The sequence below is a fragment of the Petaurus breviceps genome, unplaced genomic scaffold (assembly GCF_028583685.1).
Source record: "Petaurus breviceps papuanus isolate PSGF00001 unplaced genomic scaffold, PetGlider_PUasm1.0 98, whole genome shotgun sequence".
Classification (NCBI taxonomy): Eukaryota; Metazoa; Chordata; class Mammalia; order Diprotodontia; family Petauridae; genus Petaurus; species Petaurus breviceps.
In genome coordinates, this window is record NW_027187460.1 from 13,428,228 (window position 1) to 13,451,759 (window position 23,532).

General features: G+C 36.4%; 1 protein-coding gene across 1 annotated transcript in view; it reads right to left on the reverse strand.

The window, feature by feature from the left end:
- Positions 1-23,532, reverse strand: part of KHDRBS3 (KH RNA binding domain containing, signal transduction associated 3) — a 290,189-nt gene that overhangs the window by 126,728 nt on the left and 139,929 nt on the right. The window contains exons 2-3 of the mRNA XM_069080929.1: positions 17,937-18,055; positions 5,602-5,718 (exon numbers count right to left, since the gene is read on the reverse strand). Coding sequence (XP_068937030.1) covers positions 5,602-5,718; positions 17,937-18,055 — 236 coding nt within the window. The remainder of the gene's footprint in view (positions 1-5,601; positions 5,719-17,936; positions 18,056-23,532) is intronic.

Here is a 23,532-nt window from a genome sequence, read left to right on the forward strand (position 1 = left end):
AAAATAGGCAATGGAATCTTAAATTAAAGAGGGCCAGAAAAAGTGATAATTCCAAATGTGCTCTGCTTTCATCCAGACATACCTATAGCAATATATTCAGTTATGGGTAGCATATTTTAGGAAAGATATTGATATTATGTAAGATATCCAGAGAAAGGCAATCAGGTTGGCAAAGGGAACCAAGATAATTCTGTTTATTCTAAGGCAGTCTGAAGTAAGTCACAATGTTCAGTCCAGAGAAGAGAAAGTTGGTGGTAACAAAATAGTTATCAAGTATGTGAATGGCTGTCCTATTGAAGAACTAGATTTCATCTTCTTTGGCCAAGAGCATGAAACGAATAGAACTTCAAACTGGAGATTTTTACCTCTATAAATAATGCAATACTACACAAATGTCAAATAGGCTACCTCAGCAGGCAGTGGTTTCCCCTTCTCTAGAGATCTGCAAGAATAGGCTGGATGACAATTTGTTAGTTAAGTTGTAAAATGGATTCTCAGGTAAGCATAGTTTGAAAGTCCATGAAATGCCAGCCTCTATCAAGTTTTTGTAGTTATTATTATTTTATCTTCTATCAGAAGCATGAATCCCCTCTATAACAACAAATGTACTAGTCATAGAGTCAGAAAAACTTGATATTAATTCAGGCATTACTACCAGGGTGACCTTGGGTGAATTACCTAAACTCTGACTTTCACTTTCCTTATATGATATATAATCATACTGAACTGTTTATCTTGAATATTTCTTTAATCCTTACAGCCTATTATCAATGACAAGTGGTAATCTAGCTTACATGATAGGGACTTCAGGATAAGACAGTAGAGTTAGTACTTGAATTCACAGAAAAATTCATTAGAAACTTTACTAAGGAGGTGAAAAGATACATCACCAAGGCAATGAACAGTGGAAAGTGGCTAGTTGTTTTGTTTGACGAGGACCAAAATGGCATCATTATGTCAAGGTTAAAGTATAGTGTATCCAAATGTGGCTGTTCAGATCAGTATGAGCTTAGAAGGTTCTATCATAGGTCAGGTACAATTAAATACATATGAAGATTTGGGATAGAGATTTCTCTAAATGTGCACATCTCACATTTGGGCTGGACCAATTCTGCTTTGCTCAAAGAGCATAAAGCCTTCTTTGATGCATGCATGCCATAATGGAAAATCCTATGCCAGTGTCTCCTATGTCTCACAATCAAAACCAAAGTTCTTGAGAGTGTCCTTCTATCCCTTCTTCTGACCATCATGTGATAGCTTGCTTTGTGTGAATTCTCCATAAAATAGGCTTCTAGGCATTCAAACAACATGGTTAGGCCATCAGAGTTGTGCTCTCTGCAGCAGAGTTTGAATGCTTGACAGTTCAGTTTGAGAAAAGAGTTCAGCATCCAGTACAGTGGTGACCTTCAGAATCTTCCTAAGAGAAGTGAAATGGAAGCAATTCAGTGTCCTGACATGGCATTGATAGACTGTCCAGATTGCACAGGCAAATAACAATGAAGTAAACACAATAACTCTGCAGGCCTTCAGTTTGGTAGGCACTCTAATATCTCTTCTCTCCCACACTTTCCTTTAGAGTCTCCAAACACTGATAATGCATGTGGCAATCTCATCGTCTATGTGTACATGCCTGGAAAGTACACTACCGAGGTAAGTGAACATATCCATAGCATTCAAAATTTCTCCATTTGCAGTAATCAATGGTCCCATGTGTAGATGGTGCAGTGCTGGTTAGTGGAGAATCTGTGTTTTCTTGATGCTAATTGTTAGGCCAAAATTAGCACAAGTACCAAAGAACTGATCCATACTCTGTTGAATCTCAGCCTCAAAGGCTGTACTGTGTACACAATCATTTATGAACAAAAAGTTGAACATCAACTCTCCCTCTACATTAGTCTTGGCTTGTAGCATTTTCAAGTTAAATAATTTGCCATTGGGTGCAATAGCTGATATTGATGCTATTTTTGTCCTTGTTGAAGGCATCTGAAAACACTGCTGAAAATATCATGTTGAAAAGCATGGGAGTAAGCACATAACCTTATTTCACTATATTGGTGTCTGGCAAAGTGCAAGAGCATCATCCAATACTGTAGAACACGTGCTAGAATTCCATCATGGAAATGGCATATAAAACTGATTAACTTATTCAGGCAATTAAATTTTGCCACAATCTTTCACAAGCCCTCAAGACTGACAGTATCAAAGGCCTTGGTCAGACTGACCAATGCTGTATAAGGGCCTCTGTTCTGCTCCTTGGATTTCTCTTGGAATTGTTGGGCAGCAAATATCATGCAGAACATTCCCCAGAACTTTATTACACCACATTGACTCTCAGGTAGATGACCATTTTCCAGGTGAAGGATCAGGTTAATAACTGTGGAAAGAATATTGCCAGCAATGACTGAGAGACCCTCTCCCCTGTGAATGCCACAAGACAATCTCTTTCTTTTTCCTTTATGGAGAGTGACAATGGAAGCATTCTTGAACTCCTATGGGTTCATCTTTTGCCATATCACCCAGAAGATAAGTTTTAGAATAAATCAGTACCAGGCACTTTGCAAATAGAGGAACTGGACAGATTCAAAACTTCTTCAGTTGGAAGTTCAGCTAGAGAGCGACTGACTTCGACCTGAATATTGTCAATGGCTTTCACCCTAATGACAGTCTGTTGAGAAGGCTATTGGAAGAGTTCAGTGCCTCTCTCCAGGATTTTGTCCTTATCACGAATCAGTGTGACTCCATCAACACTGAGAAGCTAAGACGCACCATAAGTCTTTGGTCTGTAAATAGCCTTCAGGACATCATAAAAGTTTTTAGATTGTTATTATTGGTATAAAACTAAATTTCACCTATGTTCTTGCTGTTTCAGCAATCCTGCACCTCTAGTCCTCGCTTGCACTTCAATTCTGATGGAGTTAAACTCTGCCTTCTTAGAGATGGATGAACTATCCTGCTGTCAAACTCTGCACAGTTATTGGTTTTTTTTTTTTGTTTGTTTGTTTAGGAACTTCTGAATTTCCCCATCATTTTCATTAAAGTAATCTTGATGTTTGCAAATGTTCGACCTAAATGAGTAAATGTGATACTGTACACCAAACTTCTGAAATCTGCCCATTCCTTTTTCACTCTACTGTTGCTAAATGCATGTTGGCTTAGCTTTCCCTCCAAGCCAGTAACAAACTGTTCGCTTAAAGAGAAAGTGTTCTAATCTGCTGACATTAAGTCTTCTGGTAGTTATCTTGCCCTAAATTAGGACCACTGCTTTGGTTGAACGCAAATGTTTAGCATGGAGAGGATAAGTCTATGATCAGGATAACACTCCATGTCACACATCATCTTCATCACTCTCACATTCTGTCTCTTCTGTTTACAATGGCATTGTCTATTAGATGCTAATGTTTGCTGTGAAGGTGCATCCATGAATTGTAACATGTTTAGGTAAATGGAAGACAGTGTTGGTGATGAGGAAGTCATGAGATACACAAATTTTCAGTAGTAAGTGACTGTTGCAATTGCTGTTTCCAACGCCATTCCTCCCAAGGATTCTCTGCAAAGTCTGACAGTCTATGCCCACTCTGGCATTAAAGTCATCCAGAATTCCAAGCCTGACCCTCTGGCACACTGACAATGAGAATCTTCAGGTCTTCATAGAATTTTTCTTTGGCCTTATCAGGGTTTAGCATGGAAGGAACATACCCACTGATGATGGTACCATGGTACTATCCTGAAAGCAGCAATTGCATTGTCATGATCCTGCTGTTCACTCCTTTGGGGAGGCATACAAGCTTACTGACTGGATTATTTTGATTGCAAAACCCAAGCCAGTTTCATGGCACTCCCCATCACTGCAGCCACTCCAGAAATACGTGCATCCAGCTCTGAGTTTGGTAAGGTGGCGTTCATTTGCCTGCCTTGTTTTAATCAGGGATGTTATATGGATGTGATACCTGCTGGGTCCTCTTGCAACAAGAGCTATTCATCTTTCAAGTGTACTGTCCGTAAGCATGTGCACTTTCCATGTATCAATGGTGAGTGGAATCATTTTTGCAAAAGTTTTTGTATGTTTTTTTCTTTTCACTGCAAGGTGGGTTCCTGCCTGCTGTGGCAAACAGGGCAAGGCTAGCTTAGTTGACAACTTGTAGGGAAGCTTTTTGAGCCCTGTCCTCATGCCAGAAGCATTGAAAAAAGGCTGCTCAGACACCCAGAGGGTTGATGAATCCCATGGCTGGTTCAATCCTGACCCTATGGCCTGGGCTGCCTGCGTCTACAGCTCCTACTGTATCTGCACTTGATGCTTTGTCACTTATTTGTTTCCATAGGACTCTGAGTTAGGTAAAAATGTTAAAATGTGGGTGATGTCTTTTGACTCATATTAGATTTAAGTGAGAAAGTTGTATGAAGTCACTTAATTTTCTTACTCTCTATTCCAGAGTCAAAGTCTTATAGTATGACAAAAATAAGAGTCACTGGCAATGACTTGGGATGCAGTAGATGAACTTGGCATCTTTGATATCTAACCAAGCTTTAAGAGCTCCTGAGCAACTGCTTTTACTGCCTTCAAGACCTGTTGGGACAAATTGTTTACATACACCTATTCTACTGGAAAAGTCTAGACAGACTTGGTGTAGAGACCCCTCTAATTTACCAATAGGTTTGAGGCCCCTCAGTTATCCTTGACCTAGTTTAGCCCATTTGCCAAAATGGTTTACTGGGCATGACTGACGTACATCCTACAGCTTCTTGGAGCCACAGGTGAGACTTAGGTGGCAGGTGGATACCAAAGGAGGAAAGCAGTCCTGAAAAGGGCCCAGCAGCCCTCACACCAGAAGTACTAGGCTTCCCTGAACATTTTTGCACCCTGGAAGGTGGTACAAGTGCTATGAATGAAAAAAGGCCTAGAGACACAAAAGACAAACTACCTCTTCCTTAACTTCTTCTAGGTTTAATTCAAATTTAATCCTCAGAATTCATTCAGAATTTATATGCACACACATACACAAGTACACACATGCATATAAAATAATAACAATTAATAAAAATCCCTTAATAAAAGGAATGCAAAATTCTAACAGTAATACTGGACAATCAGAAATTAGAGTAAGAAAGACATAATGGAAAGAACATCCTAAGAACAACAGTTGGTATTTGTGTAACTTTAAGGTTTATAATGCACTTTACAAATATCTCATATGATCCTCATAGAAACCCTGGAAGGTAGGTGCTCTTATTATCTCCATTTTATAGATCAGAAAACAGAGGCTGAGTGACTTGCTTAGAGTCACAAAGCTTCTAAGTGTCTAAGGCCAGATTTGAACTCAGGTATTCTTGACTTCAGGTCCAAAAATTTAATTTTTTAAAAATTAAAAATATAAAGTCCTAACTGCAGAAAAAAAATGACTCCATTATTTATCCGACATGTGATCATGAAAAGAGCAGTAGAGTGAAAATGATGGCTTAATTTTTAGTACTTGTTCCATCACATTTTAGATCTATGAATCTAAATCTACTTAATGGGCCTTAATCTGTAAAATTAGGAAATTAGAATAAACAATCTCTAAGATTCCTTCTCAGTATCATGCTTTAGTTATCTAAGTCTATTACCTTTGTTTTGTCTCTCATGGAACCTTTTCCAAGAATGGACATTTTGGTCAAGGTTTCTTCTTGTAAACGCTTTAGTGAATTGCCACGTGGACCCAAAAGTTTTCCAACGAAGTTAAACTAGGAAAAAAAGAAAGAAAGAAAGTACAAACAAGCTACAATTTGTAACATACAGATATACTTATATTTAAAATATAAAGTTATATGATGATGACGATAGCAATTATATAATCATTTGAGGTTTGCAAAGCTCTTTACAAATAGTCTCATTTTTATCCTCACAACAACCCTAGGAGGTAGGTATTATTATAGTATATATTTTACAGATGAAGAAAATGAGGCACACAGAAGTTAAGTGAATTTCTCAGCATCACAAATTAAGTATTCAATTCCATATCTAAATTCATTTCCTCCTGACTCTAGCTCCAGAGATTTATCCACTGTGCAACAAAGCTGCAAATACTCTCATCCTCCTTAAATTTTATACAGTTCCTTACCTTGCTCTCACTTTTGGTCTTATCACATTCTTATCATCCTTAATTCTCTACATGACTTTTTCCTTCTCATCTCCCTCTACTACTCTGTGAAGCCCATATATAACAATGTGGAAATTATATTATGTGAAGGATATTTAAAATGTGTAAAAACACATAGGCAGTTGTATAAAAAATAGAAACCCCCAGAAATGTAGAAATACTTCATATTCATCCTTTAATAGCAGTAAGTTATTATTTATACCTCTCTATCAAAGTCGATACTATAGAATCAAAAAATCAATAACATATAGCAATTTTTACTTTGCTTACTAAAATTTATATTCCTTTAGAATTTTAAATAAATCTCGAACCTATAGTTTAACTGTGTGTATCTGTGCAGTGCCTGGCACAGTTATTTATCAGTGTGTCCCTCTTCGCTGAAACCTTTATTGGTTCCCATCACCTATAAGAGAAAATGTAAATTCCTTGGTCTCAAATTTAAGATAATTCAGTGCAGCTTCAATATACCATTTCAAGTTTAATTCATTCAATTCCCTTCATACAATCTATGATCTAGTCAAATTGCACCACTAAATATCTGCTGATCTTATCTTCCTTTTTTTTTCTTCCCTTATTCTCCTGTTCAAATAGTCTTTCATTCCTAAAAATATATTCCTTCTAAATTGGGACCTTTTTCTTCCTTCAAGGCCAAGATTTTTTACCCCTACTCCATAAAGCCTTCCTTCATTATATCCAGCTGAAAGTACTTGCCCTCACTTTAATTTTATATGACCCTTTACCTAATCCTCTCCTTTGGTTTGATCATCTTCTATTACCATAATAAATGTTTGCATACATAGCTACTCTCCCCATTGCATAACAAACTCCCCTTGAAGATAACTATCATCTTGTTTTCACTTTGCATTCATTGTCCCTAGTACAGTGCTTTGTTCATAGTAGGTCTTCGATAGATATTATAAAATTGAATTTGCACTTATTGAATTGAATTCCAAAAAAATTTAGATGATTTTACTGGTCTAGCCTTTCTATTATACTTAAACATTATCTTGTTTTTCCAATCTACAAACTGCTGTTAGGATAGCATGATCTGAAAATAATTCAACAGAATATGTCTTAGTGTGCTCCAAGTGTTCAGAATTGGCTGATAGAGATAGAAAAGTGTAAATCATGGGTTCATTCTCAAAAAGAGCTTACCAATGTTTAATTGATAATATAACCCTAAGTCCTACAATATAAAAGATAAAACTAAGAATACTGTAAGACCGCAAAACAAACCAGAAAATTTTTCACTGGAATAAGCTAAGATTTCATGAATTTTGCTAAGCAAGCAAGATATGCTTAAGATTAAAGTATATTTAATAGTGTAAAGCAAGGTATATAAATGCATTATACATTCTAAATAATTTATGTTCATGGAGAAGTCTTCCCTAGGTCCTTAATTTTAGTGCCTTCCCGCTGTTAATTATTTTCTACTTATTATATATATATATGTGTGTGTGTGTGTGTGTGTATCTATATATATATTTATATGTATATATATATATCTTGCTTTTCATGTATATGCATAATTTATGTATATGCATATTTGCATGTTGTCACTCCCATTAAATTTTATGTTCCTGGAGGGCAGGAACTATCTTTTTATTCTTGCCCCAAAGACTATTATATGGAGAACTCACTCAGGGTACAAGTGTTCACATGGTGGTCAGAAGAAGCAATACAAGGATACTTTCAAGGTCTCCCTTAAGAACATTGGAATTCATTGTGTGACATGGGAGACAATGGCACAGGAACGCTTGGCATGGTGGGACCACATGAGAAGGTGCTGTGCTCTATGAGCAAAGCATAACTGAAATAGCTCAAAAGAAAGGTAAGATGTGCAAATTTAGAGAATCCACCCCAAATGTTCACACAGACTGTGCCCAACCTGTGGCAGAACATTCTGAGCTCCTATGGTCTGATTAACCACAGGTGGATACACTGAAACTTGACTCTAGCAGAGTGATATCATTTCGGTCCTCTTCCAGAACAAAGGACAATAAAAAACCTTATCTCCCCAGTGCTTAGTGCAGTACTTAGGCACACAGAAGGATGTTAATAAATGTTTACTGATTAATTGAACAGAGGTTCTTAACCTAGAGTCTGTGAACTTTTAGCTAGCTAGCTAAAACTATATTTCAATATAACCTTCCTTTTTAATCCTATATATTTATTCTGAGAAAGGGTTCATACTTTTTGCCAGGCTGTTAGAGGTCCAGAACAGAAAAATGATACAAACCCACAAATATAAGATATTAAACAACAGCTTTTCATTGAGCTTCTTAGCCCTGACAAGTTTCCAACTATTAGTGAAAGTTGTCTTCACTTTTTGTCTGTATCAGTTTTTATTTCTGCTATTATTCTGAGTGATAAAATATTAAGTCCAATGACAAGTTATTAAATATAGCCAAAAAAGTTATTCAACAGTGTGGATTTGTTGTTTCCTATGACTTATTATATAGCTAAGACTAAGAATATGCATGGAAGATTTATTTAAGCACTTATAAGAATAATCAAATATGTAGTAACCTGAAAATATACAACTACTCTACATTATTTTCGTGCTACTATGACTCTATTCCTTTCATTTGATGAAGATAAGTGTTTTCCTCAACAACCTTTAATTGACATACGATAACTGAAGTAAAAATAATACCAATCCCTTGAGAAAAATTAAAATAAAATGTTATTTCACAGAGAAGTATTCTTCATGGACATTTTTTTAATATCAAAGGTTCAATTTTAATGCATGTTCAACATTAAAATGACTAATGTTCATAAAGGGATACAAGAGGGGATATTTTCTAATTAGAGCTATATAAATTTTAGTTGTAACAATTTAGGAAAAAATAATAGAAGCAATATTTCAGTAAAAGGACATTCATTTATATGAAAAAAAATGAACCAATAATGAGTCTTAATGAAACACTAAACACTTGGCTAGATCAATGGAAATAACCTGTAATCAAAAAATTGAGCTCAAAACCAAATAAGACTGCCTTCATCCTTTTCTACTCCAGAACCCCCTTCCCAACTTTCCCATCAATAGTCTTTTTTTGTTCACCCTTTGGACCAGACAGACACTGCCTTCCTCATTCATGACTCTTGCCAAAGAAAATTCAGAATCCCTTTTCCTCTTTGACCTTTAGATTCACTCTTCCTTCTAATTTGTAGGGGGTTGCTCCTATGGAGCAGACACCTCAGGTTACTCCAAAAAATTTGTTTTTATCTTCACCACAACTATGAGAGGCAGAAGTATTTATAATCCCCATTTTCTAATTGAGGAAACTGAAGGAAACACAGCTTAAGTGACTTCCCCAACCACACACTTAGTAAATGTCCTAGCCAAATTTGAACTCAAGGCTTCCTGACTCCAAGCCCAGCAGCTGTATCCATTGATCCACATAGCTGATTGCTCTCTTACATAGGCTGTTTGTTTCAAAGAGAGTGTCAATTCCTTAGAGGTAAAAGTTATATTCTTTTTCTATTGTATCTGTAACACTTAGCACAATGTATATACATGGTACACTGTTTGTTGTTATTCAGTCATGCCCAACTTTTTGTGACTCCATTTGGGATTTTTTTTTTGACAAAGATGCTGGAGTAGTTTGTCATTTCCTTTTCCAGCTCATTTAACAGATGAGGAAACTGAGGCAGACAGAGTTAAATGATTTGCCCAGGATCACACAGCTACTAAGTAAATGAGGCCAGATTTAAACATAGAAAGATAAATCTTCCTGACTCTATGCTCAGCAATCTGTCCACTGTACCACCTAATTGTCCTTTGGTACATGTTAAGGACACTAAAAAAAAGCTTTGTCATTTGTTACAGCCATTTTCCCTAGAAATTTTCAAGGAGATAATACACTACCACCTGTTCTAGAATAATTTGCAATCATCTTCACTTAATGGTCAAGAAAAATCACTTTCCTGAAAATAAATACTTAGATAAAATAAGTATCTAAGATCTCTTTCAAATTGTATTATTTTATTATTTTAAAAATTCTTAAGGTAGTATACACTTTAAATTATACTTTTAATTTTCACTCTGTACTCAATGCAAACCTAGTTTCCATAGCATCCTGAATTAATTGCTTTTAATTCAGAGAATCATTAGTTTCTTGGTACTGGAGGAAAAGAAGTAAAAGTGATTTTCTGTTCTTTCAGAAAAACATTTATGATTAATACCTGTCCAGTTGCTTGTTCCTCCCACTTCTGAACTTTTCAAGTGCTACACAGATTATACCACCATGATAATGGCAAGGCACTTAGTCAATGTAAGCAAAACCTGCTTAACCCTTCTCGTACTAAAAGCTCAGAATCTCCCATTAGCCTAACAAGAAAGACCTCTTAAGCCACCCTAAAGTACTGTGTCTGTGGAAGGAAAGGTTACTACCCCGCCATCATTCTCATTCACTAAGATTCTAATTGGAACCTAAGGACTTGCTAGAAATATTGTAACAAGGATTATTATTTTTGGCATGAGTTTTACTACCCAGCCACTAAGCTCCCACCAAACTCTGAGTTTCTATGATTATTTGCTCCAAAAACAAAATCTATTAACTAGCCTGATTATAACTAAGAAGTACTTCTTATCCAGTATAATTAACATATGCATTGAGATCATGTCTTAATATCCTATTCACTGAATTTCTGCTATACTCAACTATTCTGCAAAAAAAAAAAAAATCTTTTTCACATATTGAAAGACCCTGCCTCAACCAATTCAAAGTTATAAACACAAGGAAATATCTGGAGATCAGGAACAAAGAGAAATAAGGTAGATAGAGCTAATGAAGACAATTGAATTCTGTTTGCATTAGGATACAGTTGGATCATTCTAACTGCCAATTAAAGTAAGCTGAACAAATTATCTACCCCATCATCAAAAGAGGCAGGAAGCCTGCCCTAAATAAATTAGGCTTCCTAGAGTCCCTGGTGACTGAGCACTGGTCCCTGAACTCAGGGAACAGATGTAGCAAACAGGTCGTTTGCCATAAGTTAGACACTATGATTAGCAAAAATGAGCTACCAATCAAATAATAAAAGTATTTATTCAACAGTAAGGAATTACATTATATACTGGGGGCAGGGGTAATTAAAAAAAGCAAAAATCAGTCCCTGCCTTCAAAGAACTTACAATGCACTAAGGAGATATGACATATAAAAAAATAAATAACATATTTTGTATGTAAATATGTAACAAAAATATGTAACACATTTAATATGTGTATATATATATATATATGTATAAAACACATATAAATACATATCCTTTTCTGAGGAGGAAAAGAAGACTAAAAACTATTGGGAGCTGGAAAGCATTCCCATAGGAAGCAGCACATGAACTGAATCTTGAAGAAAATCAGAGGTTCAAGAGGCAGAGTCAAAATGGCAGAGTTAAGGTAGGGACTTGTCTGAGATCTATTTAACTCAAATCCCTTTAAAAAAATTACTCTAAACAAATTCTAGAGCAGTAACACTCACAAAAAGACAGGTTGAAACAAATTTCCAGACCAAGACAACTTGGAAGGCTGGCCGGAAAAGTATATTGAACCAGGATGAGAGAGGAGCACAGTCTTGCCCAGGCCACACCAGCACAGATCAGACCCCAGCAAACCAGAAACAGGCCTTGGGAGTGACTGAATCAGCAGTAGCAGTGGCAGTGGATGCTTTTGGAGCTCTTAGACCACAGACAGTAAGGTGGAGCAAAGTGATCAGAAGGCAATTACAGGGGTCATTTTGCTGGCACTGAGGCAGGACTCTGTTGCTTTGCCCATGCTTAGATCAGGGTCATAGTCATGGGCGGCAGATCCAAGGCAAGGAGGAACAGTAGCAGAACAGAGCTTGAGGCTCAAGTGGAGAGTGGGACCCTCCTCAAAGATCCAGGGAAGAAAAGAGTGCTTGCGGTCACTCACAGACCACAGCACAGGTCAGGAAGAAAGTAAAACCTTTCCTAAGCAGCTTAGATTATCACCTGGGAAGAACTGAAAACTACAGGTCCCTAAAAGTATCTCTGAAAACACCTGCAGAAAACCTCTGAAGCTTTGGACACTACACCCTCTACCCTGGAAGCAGAGTTCTACTTTAACAAAGTGTTAAAAGTCAAGTTATAAACTGGAAAAATGAGCAAATGACAAAAATAAAACTGACTATAGAAAGTTCCTATGTGGGGGCGGCCAGGTAGCACAGCGAGTAAGAGCACTGGCTCCAGTGTCAGTATGACCTGGGGATCAAATCTGGGCTCAGATACTTAGCACCACACCCAGAAATAACTGGCTGTGTAACCTTGAGCAAGTTACTTAACCCCAATTGCTTTAACAAAAAAAGTTCCTATTTTGACAAGGAAGATCAAAACAGACACACTCAGAAGACAACAAAGGAAACACTCCTACATCCAAAGCCTCCATGAAAAAAAAGTACGAATTGATCTCAGGCCATGGAAGAGCTCAAAAAGGATTAATTTTTTTTTGCTTTTTGGAGGGCAATTGGGGTTAAATGACTTGCCCAAGGTCACATGGCTAGTTTTTGTGTTAAGTGTCTGAGGCCAGATTTGAACTCAGGTTCTCCTGACTCCAGGGCCAGTGCTCTATTCACTGCACCACCTAGCCATCCCTCAAAAAGGATTTTGAAAATCAAGTAAGAGAGGTAGAGAAAAAACTGGGAAGAAAAATGAGAGTGATGCAAGAAAATCATGAAAAATGAGTCAATAGCTTGGTAAAGGAGAACCAAAAAATAATGAAGAAAATAACACTTAAAAAAACCTGAGTAGGCCAAATGGCAAAAAAGATTCAAAAGGCCAATGAGGAGAAGAATGCCTTAAAAAAGCAAAACTGGTCAAATGGAAAGGAAAGTCCAAAAGCTCACTGAAGAAAATAATTCTTTAAAAATTAGAATGGAGGGGTGGCCAGGTAGCACAGCGATTAAGAGCACCGGCTCCAGTGTCAGGATGACCTGGGGCTCGAATCCGGGATCAAACACTTAGCACCCACCCAGAAACACCTGGCCATGTAACCTTGAGCAAGTTACTTAACCCCAATTGCTTAGGGGCAGCCAGGTGGCTCAGCAAGTAAGAGCACTGGCTCTAGTGTCGGGATGACCTGGGGATCAAATCCCGGCTTGGATACTTAGCACCACACCCAGAAATAACTGGCCGTGTAGCCTTGAGCAAGTTATTTAACCCTGATTGCTTTAAAAAAAAATTAGAATGGAGCAAATGAAATCTAATGATTATGAGAAATTCAGAAACAATAAAAAAAAAAAACAAAAGAATGAACAAATAGAAGACAACCTGAAATATTTCACTGGAAAAAGAACTGACCTAGAAAGATCCAGGAGAGATAATTTAAAAATTATTAGACTACCTGAAAGTCACAATCAAAAAAAGTCTAGAAATCATCTTTCAAGAAATTACCAAGGAAAACTGCTCTGACATTCTAGAACCAGAGGGTAAAAGAGAAATTAATAGAATCTATTGATTACGTCCTGAAAGTTATCCCAAAATAAAACTCCCAGGAACATCATAGCCAAATTTCAGAGCTCACAGATCAAGGAGAAAGCATTACAGGCAGCCAAAAAGAAACAATTCAAGTATCATGGCACCACAGTCAGGATAACACGAGATGTAGCAGCTTCTACACTAAAGATATGGAGGTTTTAGAATATGACATTCCAGAGAGTAAAGGAGGTAGGATTACAACCAAGAATCACCTACCCAGCAAAACTGAGTATGGTCCTTCAGGGGAAAATTATGAATATTCAATTAGACAGAGGACTTTCAAGCACTCTTTTAAAAACTTTCAAGCATTCTTAATTAAAACACTAGAGCTGAATAGGAGATTTGGCTCTCAAATATAAGACTCAAGAGAAACACAAAAAGGTAAACAGAAAAGGGAAATCATAAGGGACTTTATAAGGTTAAACTCTTTACATTATTATATGGCAAGATGATATTGATGTAGTTAGGAGCATATATAGACAGAGGGCACAGAAAGGAATTGAAAATGAAGGGATGGTTTCTAAAAAATATAATTAAGGGATGATACAGTAATGTACTGGGACAAAGAGAAAAGCAGAGGTAGAATGGGGTAAATTATCTCATATAAAAGAGGCAAGAAAAAGCTTTTGCTGTGGAGAAGAGGGGCAATGTGATGGAATGAGTGAATCTTACTCTCCTCAAAACTGGCCCAAAAAGAGAATAACATACACACCAATTGGGTATAGAAATCTCTCTAGCTACTGGGTAACCCGGGAGTTGGGTCTTGCTGTTGGCTGGCCTCACTACTACTGGTCAGCAATGGGGACAAGGCTTCACTGGTGGCTTGTTAAGGGTGGGGCTTTTCTGTGATGTACAGATTGCTGGCTTGCCTGCTGGGGGCGGGGTTGCAGTAAGAGGGGGATGCTGCTGCCCTGCAGGAGGATGGGGCCAGGCTGGTGGATTGCTCTATGTTTGGAACCTTTGCTGTAGGTCCCCTGCTTTGAGATTGGCTGCTTGCTTCTCTTCAACCTCTCCCTTTTCCCACCCCAGCTGGACTGATCTTTTCTGCCATGCTGTTAAGCTCCTTCTCTGATCCTAGATCATTTCTGAGGTGTACTTAAAGTTGTTTGCAGGGGGATTTGGGAGGGCTCCAGGGAGTTCCTTCTTCACTCAGCCATACTGGCACTGGAATCCTCAACCCACTTTTTAATGGTTTCATAGCTGTCAAATTTGGTATTTTGGGGTTTTCCCCCCAAAATAATCCTTCTAGACGTATTTGTTTTCTGATTCTTTTGAACCCAGATATTATCTTCTTTCTGAGATTTTGTGATACTATTTTCTTCTGTTTTACCAACTAATTGTTGGCCTAATTGTTCTCCTTAATCTCCTTTGCTGGTTCATGATGTGTATCATTTCACCTACTTGTATATTCTTGAAGGTTCATTTTTAGGCCCTTTTCTATGCTCCTTCTATACGTTCTCACTAATCAACATTGGCCTTCTTGCTATTCCTCAAACATAACATTCCGTTTAAGCACTCTATTTCTTTTCATTGACTCTCTTCTAAGCTGGAAATGCTCTTCCTTCCCATCTCTGCCTACAGTTTCCTTCAAAACTCAGTTTAAATCTTACCTTCTCCAAGAAGCTTTTCCTAGTCTGCCCTCTTGCTAGTGCTTTCTCTTGAGATTATCTCCAATCTACCTTGTATGTTATATTGTTAATTACATGTTGTCTCCCACATTAGAATGTGCCAAATTCTTGAGTGGTGACTTATGCCTTTCTTTTTGTGCCCTGCACTTTGCATAGTACCTATCACATAGTAAGTGATTAATGTCTGCTGTCTTTACTTTGCTGATGATCACCAGATCTATAGATCCATCCTATCAGTCCCACATCACCAACTACATATCTGACATATCAAACTAGATGTCCAAGAGAGATCTTAAACTTAATATGTCTAAAACTGTACTTATAATTGTTCTTCCAAGTTAAACTCAATCCTCTCCAATCAATCAATAGACATTTATTAAGCACCTACTCTGTGCCAGGCACTACGCTAAACATTGGAGATTTTTTAAAAAGTGGTAAAAGACAAAGAGCTTACAATATAATAAGGGAGAGAACATGCAAACAAATATATACAAGGTAAACTTTATGTAAGATAAATAGGAAGTAATTAACAGTGATGGCACTATAGTTAAGAGGAACTGGGGAAGGCTTCAATTTTACTTGTGACTTAAAGGTCAGTAGGTGGAGTGGAGAAGGGAGAACACTCCAGGGATGAGGAACAGCCAGAGAAAACACCCAGAGCTGTGAAATGGAGTATCTCATTCATGGAATAGCCAGGAGGCTAGTGTCACTGGACTGAAGAGGATGTGGGGTAATAAAGTGTAAGAAGACTAGAAAGATAGGAGACTAGGTTATTAAGGTTATTAATATGAAAAGAGCATTTTGTATTCAATTCTGGAGGCAACATCAAGCTACTAGAATTTATGGGGGGGGGTGGTAAGGTCAGCTCCGTACTTTAAGAAAAAATCACTTCAGTAGATGAACAGAAGATGAACTATAGTGGGGAGAGACTTGAGGCAGGCCAATCCACCAGCCTGCTATTACAATAGACCTGGTGTGAGGTAATGAGGGCCCTCACTATAGTGGTGGCAATGTCAGTGAAGAGAAGGGGGAACATTCAGAGATGTTGCAAATGTGAAACTGACAGATGTAAGCAAAAGACTGAATACTGGGGAGTTGGGGGGGAGATAGTGAGGAGTCCAGAGTGGTTCCTAGTTGTGTTACAAGTCTTTTCCATGCTTTCCTGTTTCTACCAAAAGCACAACCATATAGTTTGCAAGTTTCATAACCTCAGTATTATGCTAGATTCCTAACTCTCCCTAACCTTACTTATCAATTCACTTAAGAAATCTTACCCTATCTTTGTATTTCTTGCACCTGAACTTTTTCTTCCACTTATTTTCAAGATACCCCCTTAATTTAGGCCTTCATCATTTCTCACCTAAATTACTGTAATAGCTTCCTAACACTGGTATCCCTGCCTCAAGTCATTTAATACTCCTATCCATCCTACATACTGATGTCAAAATGATTTTCCTTAATAGTAGATCTGAATATTTGACACCCTTATATAACCAATTCCACTGACTTCATATGACCTTTAGAATAAAAAATAAATTCTTCTCTTTACTTCATACAGCTCTGTACAACCTGACGCTGATCGATCTTTCCAGATGCAAACAGACTTATGCATTCTGGGATCTAGCCAAACTAGCCTCTCTTTGCCTCAGACACTGGCACCCTATCTCTCAACTTTGTGACTTTGCAATGGGCATACTACATACCTGAAATGTGTTCCCCTCCTTATCTCAAATTCATAAAGTCCTTCTCATCTTTTTAGATGATGTTCAAGCAGTGTTTTCTGTATGATCCCTCCATCCCAAACTACACTGTATTGAACAGTGGAGGCAACTGTATTTTTCACTTGATAGTTAATGCTTTATGTATTTATGCATACCCTTGCCATCTTCTCGTTAGAATATAAGCTCTTTGATTGCTTTTTTTTTCTTTTTACCCCAACTCCTACCATGATTCCAGAACAAAGTACGTGGGTGTTTAGTGAATATTGGATATCCCAGAAGTCTAAGCACAGTTTTAAGCTATTAAAGTACCTTGTAATCAGAGTTTTATTATTGAGAGAACCATAGTTTGTTTGTTTTTTTTGTTTATTTGTTTAACGAGCATCTTTTTGGTAACTATATCACATTCTATCCAAGATTGACTTGCAACTTTCACACAGAATAATTATAAACATAAATAATTCTATACATTTAGTGGCTTAAATCATTAAGCATAGAATCTCTGTGTACTGATTTTCAGAAAAGACACAAGTCTGAAAGTAAAATTATTTCTTGCGGGAATGTAATGATACATGCCTTATCCCTGGTCCTCTTACATCATCCCCATGATCATCCAAAAAGTGAAATGGAAAATTGGATCCAAAACTAGATGATGTCTAAGACCTCATTAAGATCTAAATATAACTTCCTATAACTCTATTTTTTTAGAACTCTCCATTCAAAAACAGAATTAACCTATTGAGTTTTGAGTAGCTGGCAGAAAAAGTTGCCATGATTCAAAGTTATGTTAATAATAAAAAGCTTAGACATTTCTTAAGTTATCTTTGTGTATTCTTTTGATGTAAAAATGCAAAGGGAAAGAATAGCTTCAAAATTCCAGAAATGAAATAATTAAATGAAAATATTTCAAATGGTTAATGAAAGAAATAGCTCATTTAAGTTTAGTTGAAACAATTACCTTGGGAAATTGTTTTACAGGAATTAACACTTTCTGTCCCAGCTTCATGTTCTTATTAATCACAACATCAATGTACTTTTCCTCTTCCTTGCTTTCTCCTTTCTGGAATTTCTCAATTTCTGTAAGGTAAAAGGAGATAAAAATCACATATGATGAAGTTGGTAACTTACTATATTCTAGAAGTCATCAACTTGGTCATTTTTGTCATGGTTCAAAACACATACAGAAACCAAAATGTGAAGTGGCTTATAGAAGAAAACGCTTTGATACTTAATTTCAATAATATTTTAAAATTATTGAAGAATATGAACCTGTATAGTCAAATGCTAATTATTCATAGGACAATATTATCCTGGATAAAACAGAATTATTTTTCTAGTGATTTCTTGAATTTCATATACAGAAAAATCAGAACCATAAGAACTATAATCTATAAATTTGCCCACATTTTAAAGGATGTGATCTCATATCTGCCTTCTAAGAAAAAAAAGGAATTAGTCTAATCCCTCTTCTCTCTGTATTTCTAGCATTTAGCACAGTGACTTTGCACATAGTAAATGATCATTTTTCTTGTTTCATTCAATGACTCATTCATTCATCCATTTATTATAAATGAGGATTTTTGAATAGCAGAAGACAACTATCATATCCACCCCTAAAAATTCTTTTCCAGAATAAGGATCCCTAGTTGTTTAGCTAATCTTCAGATGGTGATATCAAAAAGAACTTTCCCTCCAATAATACAATAGTTTTACTCTAAGATAGAGTTATCATACTTTCAAATTCTCAAGTGTTCCCAATCAGATGAAAATATAACAGAGAAATGTATGACAAAATAAAATTTTAAAAATTACATAATGTTAATTTTTGTTTTTCTAAGTCAATATATGCCTGAAGGAACACATTCCTATTTGAAGTTGATCTCACTGCTCCAAGAGATCACATTGTCTTTAACTATCCCCTGATCCACAGCTTGGAATACCACAATTCTAGATCTTTAACCATTATAAAAAGCTCTGAGGTTAGAAATGTAGATAGATGTGATATAGGGTGATGAAATGTATTATCTTTAAAAATATCTATCTGCTCTTAGTTTCTGATCATCAATTGTATTTTTAGTCAGGCAGCTGTCATGGAGATGGTATGCTTGGGTTTAGATAAAGAATCTAACAAATACTCTCACAATGATACTGAGGATACAAAGGAGATATTGAAAAAAGATGATAGCATAGATAGATGGTTTCAAAATTAGCTAATCTAAAATGTGTTGATGAACAGATTATCAATCAATATGACACAAGGTCTTTAATATAAGTATTGCAAAAATATGCCTTCATTACGGAAAAGAAGGTTATGGATCATTTAGCAAGATGAAGCCAGGGATAGTATTCTTATTCAAACTTTCTGGTGCTATGAACCTAGAAAGGATAAGATAAATGTACTGGCAGAGAGAATTAGGAACCAAAATAAATGAAAAGGTAAAATCATTTGGCAAAGATACCAATGAATTCATCATCTAAAAATGAGAACTATCTTCTACTGCTACAGAATGAAGACAAAGAAGCCATCCAAGTGTTCACATCCTGTACAAGCTCTGTGCCTTTTTCTTCCATAACTTTTTCCCACATAAAATATACTTGCCTGAGATCTTTTACTTAGTCTTTACACCTTATGGGTATAATTTTAGGACTCAGGGTGGTTATCTGTCACTCTAGCTAAATGAGAATCCGACCTTTTTTTCCCCATGAAAATTTCCTTAATGACATCTTTTATGCCATTTTTTATCCAAAAGGTACTGTTACTAATGTGTGCAAACATGTTCACAGTCACAATGCATGTTGATATTGTTCTTTGCCTCACCTACAATGATCATGTTTTAGGAATTCATGATAAAGTTAGGTGGTCTAGTAGGACAAGTGCTGGACTTGAGTCAGGAAGACCTGAGTTCAGAATCTGTCTTAGACACTACTGCTCTCCTTCTGGGCAGCTCACTTAACCTCTGGTCAGCCTCAATTTCCTCATCTGTAAAATGGAGAAAATACTACCTACCTTACAAAGGAGTTGTGAGGATCAAATGAGGTTACATGAATAATAGGCTTTACAAAACATAAGACTCTACATAAATGAAAGACTGTTCAAACTATTAACTGCACAAGTATAGAATGGCTATATGGAAGCTAGAAGAAGAAACCCACACAAAGTACAACAATAGTGTCCTCATGTGCTGTAAGCTTATTGTAATACAACAGCCTGACATGAGAGTCAGGAACATGAATGGGACTTTTGGGGATGCTAAGAGAGTTCACAGAGCATGATAAAGGACATTCCTATTACATGATGCCCAAGTCAAACTGGGTCTGCTCTCGTGTGCCTGAATGAAATACTTTTGAAGGCATATTCACAAGTTTAAGCAGATCCAGGGGAGATAAAAATATGGTATCATTTTGCACTTGTAGAGTACTCTAAGCTTTATAGGTGCTCCACTCATAATACTATTAAGAAAGTGGCATCATTATTACCATCTTACAGATAAGGATTTAAAGTGCTGGAGATTAATTACTATTCCCAGGAGAACAAAACTAGTAAATGATGGCAAAGGGAATAAAAACCTAAGTTTCATTACTACAGGCAGACATGTTTTCCAGTCCACTATGGTGTTTTTAAGAGAGCTCAGCACCTGAAGAAGAAAAGGCTTTGAGAGTGCAGAAGGATAATTACCACAGTTGAACAGCAAAGAAAGGGAAGAGAGAATCAACTTATTCTGTTTGGCCTCATACAGTAGTAACAGAATCAATAGTAGGAATTAGGACATAGAACCAGAATTAGGACCAATGGAGAGAAGCTATAGAAAGGCATATTTGAACTCATTATCTAAAAAAACTCCCTAAAATGTAAACTGTGGAAAAACAGAACAGGCTGTCTTCTATGGCAGTGTATTTCCTATTAGTAGGGATTTTCAAGGAGAATCTAGATTTTGAAGCGTTGGGAGTATCATTTATAAATAGGATTAATGAAGACAAGTCAACCAACATTTACTACATGCCTAGCATGAGGGCTAGGCTCAGTGCTAACTGAGTGTGGGGATAAAAAAACAAAACAAAACAAAAATGAACAAAATCAAGTTCTTGCTCTCAATGAGTTCACAGTCTAAGAAAGGTCAGATATTCAAGCAACTATATATAACTCTCTCTACTTATGTATATGCATATATGTATGTATGTATATATGTATTCACACAACTATATATAAATAAGATATACAGTATAGGATAAAGTGGGAGAAATTCAGGGAAGGCTCTAGATCATATCTGGCCTCAGACACTTACAGCTAAGAATTAATGGGAATAAGATATGACAAGACCAGAAAGGTAGAAAAGGACCAGATTTCAAAGGACTATAAAAGCCAAACAGTGGATTTTATATTTGATACTCAAAGTTACAGGAAGTCACAAAAAATAATTAAATAGACGTCTAGGTGGGCACCTGTGGTTAGACCTATGCTTTAGGAAGATGAATTTGATAGCTGAGAGGGGCAAGGACTAAAAGGGAGACTTGAGAGAAGACGACTAAGCAGAGAGTGATTACAGGCCTGCACTAGGTCTGTCCTGGTGTCAGAGAAGAAAAGGGGATACACACAAGAAATGACATTGAGGTGAAATAAACAGGACTTTGCAAAAGACTAGACGTGGGGAATAAAAGAGCTAGGGACCGAGAATGACACTTAGGTGGTGATAGATAGAAACTGGGATGATTAACTTCTGAAGCCCCTTACACCTCCAGAATTCTATGATTCTGCCTTGTCCTCCTGTTGCTACTGGCATCAAACTTTAATGCTGCTTTTTCAGGTACCAGGTCTCAACATATAATTCAAATCCCCATTTCAAAGATACTTTTGATTATGTAAAAGCCAGGGTGGGGTGTCTATACTGACAAATAAATCTTTTATTAAATGCTTTGTATGAAAAAGATGGATTGGACTTATTTTGTTTGGTCTCATAGGACAGAAACAGAATCAATCAGTAAAAATTAGAGTTACTCATATTTTACTTTATCATAAGAAAACCTGCAGAGTTGTGTGAAAATAGAATAAATAGGTAGCTTCAGCTACTCTCTTACCAAAATTCTTTAATTGATAACTAATATTTATGTAATGCTTGAAAGTTTGCAAATTACTTTACTTATATTATTTCATTGAATCCTCATAATAATCTTTTGAGACAGGTACTACTAATGTATCTATTTGTTGGATAAGAAAATGAGGTTCACAGAGGTTAAGTGATTCATCCAAGGTTATGCTGATGTTGTCATAAGTTGAATCAAAACCAGGTGGTCTAACTCTAGTATTCTTTGATCTTATAATTTCATGATATTTGCTGTCACTATTCTTTAACCAACAAGTCTAAGGGCAAGATACAAATCTCTTCCCCATGAAGTTCTCTAGATTCTTACAGGGAGTATATAACATTTAGTCAGTTTACCAACAAGCATATTTACTAAGCATTATGTTCTATGTGCCAGGCAAAGAAAGAAAAGCAAAACTAGGCCCTGCCCTCAAGAAGGTCTTAAGACCAAAAGGCAAATTGATACATATTGGGCCTATTAAGACTCAGACAATATTTATTAGAACTCTTAGGAATTTATATAGAATGCCATTTTTTGAAGAAAGTACTTGACTACCTTATGAAAGAAGTTAACGCCAACCATCTTGACCACTATAAGGGAATCTTTTTATTCCCCAACTGAAGTTATTGGATGTCTACAAAGTCCAATTCCCAACACCTGCTTCTGTCATAGAGGGACCTGGGGACCAGAAATGCTGTACAAAGTAGAAATTTTGCATGATTCTACTATACTGAGGCTTCAAATATTGTAAAAACAAAATAAGTCAACTGCATCGTTCTTCAGGCAGCAAAAGAAGCTCATCAATAAAATGGTAGTAACTAGGTGATAAGTTTTGGTTGTCATGAGTGATGAAACAGTGAAATTTTAAAACAGATCTCATTCATGTGTGTCCTTCCATTTAGGAGGTGATGATGGTGGAGTGAAAGAAAAGTCAACAGAAAAATCACTGTTTTAAACCATTCTATAAATATTAACTTCATGGTAGATACTCTATATATTTAAACAATAGCTATAAATTGGCATATTATCAAAACAAATCACATTATTATTGCTATTGTTACAATAAGAAAAAAAAGAAAGTTGAAACTAGATGAAAGAATGACTCCCAGGTTGTCTGCTTGGAGTGAAACAAAAGGAATTGACAGAGTTGGTTTGTTCATGTGCCAGAAAGCAATAAGAAATATAATTTCATGGGACAACTGGTTATTTCATCTATATGTGTTCATGATAAGCATAAGCATTATAACAATTAAATAACTACATTTTATGTGCAAACATATGTTACAGTCAATTGGTCACTCAGCAAGCAATTATTAATCACCTGCTATATGCGTAGCATATTAAGGGCAGAGGACAAAAAAAAGGCAAAAAAAAATCCTTTCTCCCTAGGAGCTCACAATCTAATGGGAAAGGCAATATACAAAGGAATAGGTACAAACAAGGTAAATAGATAAAGATAGACAAAAAGATAGAGA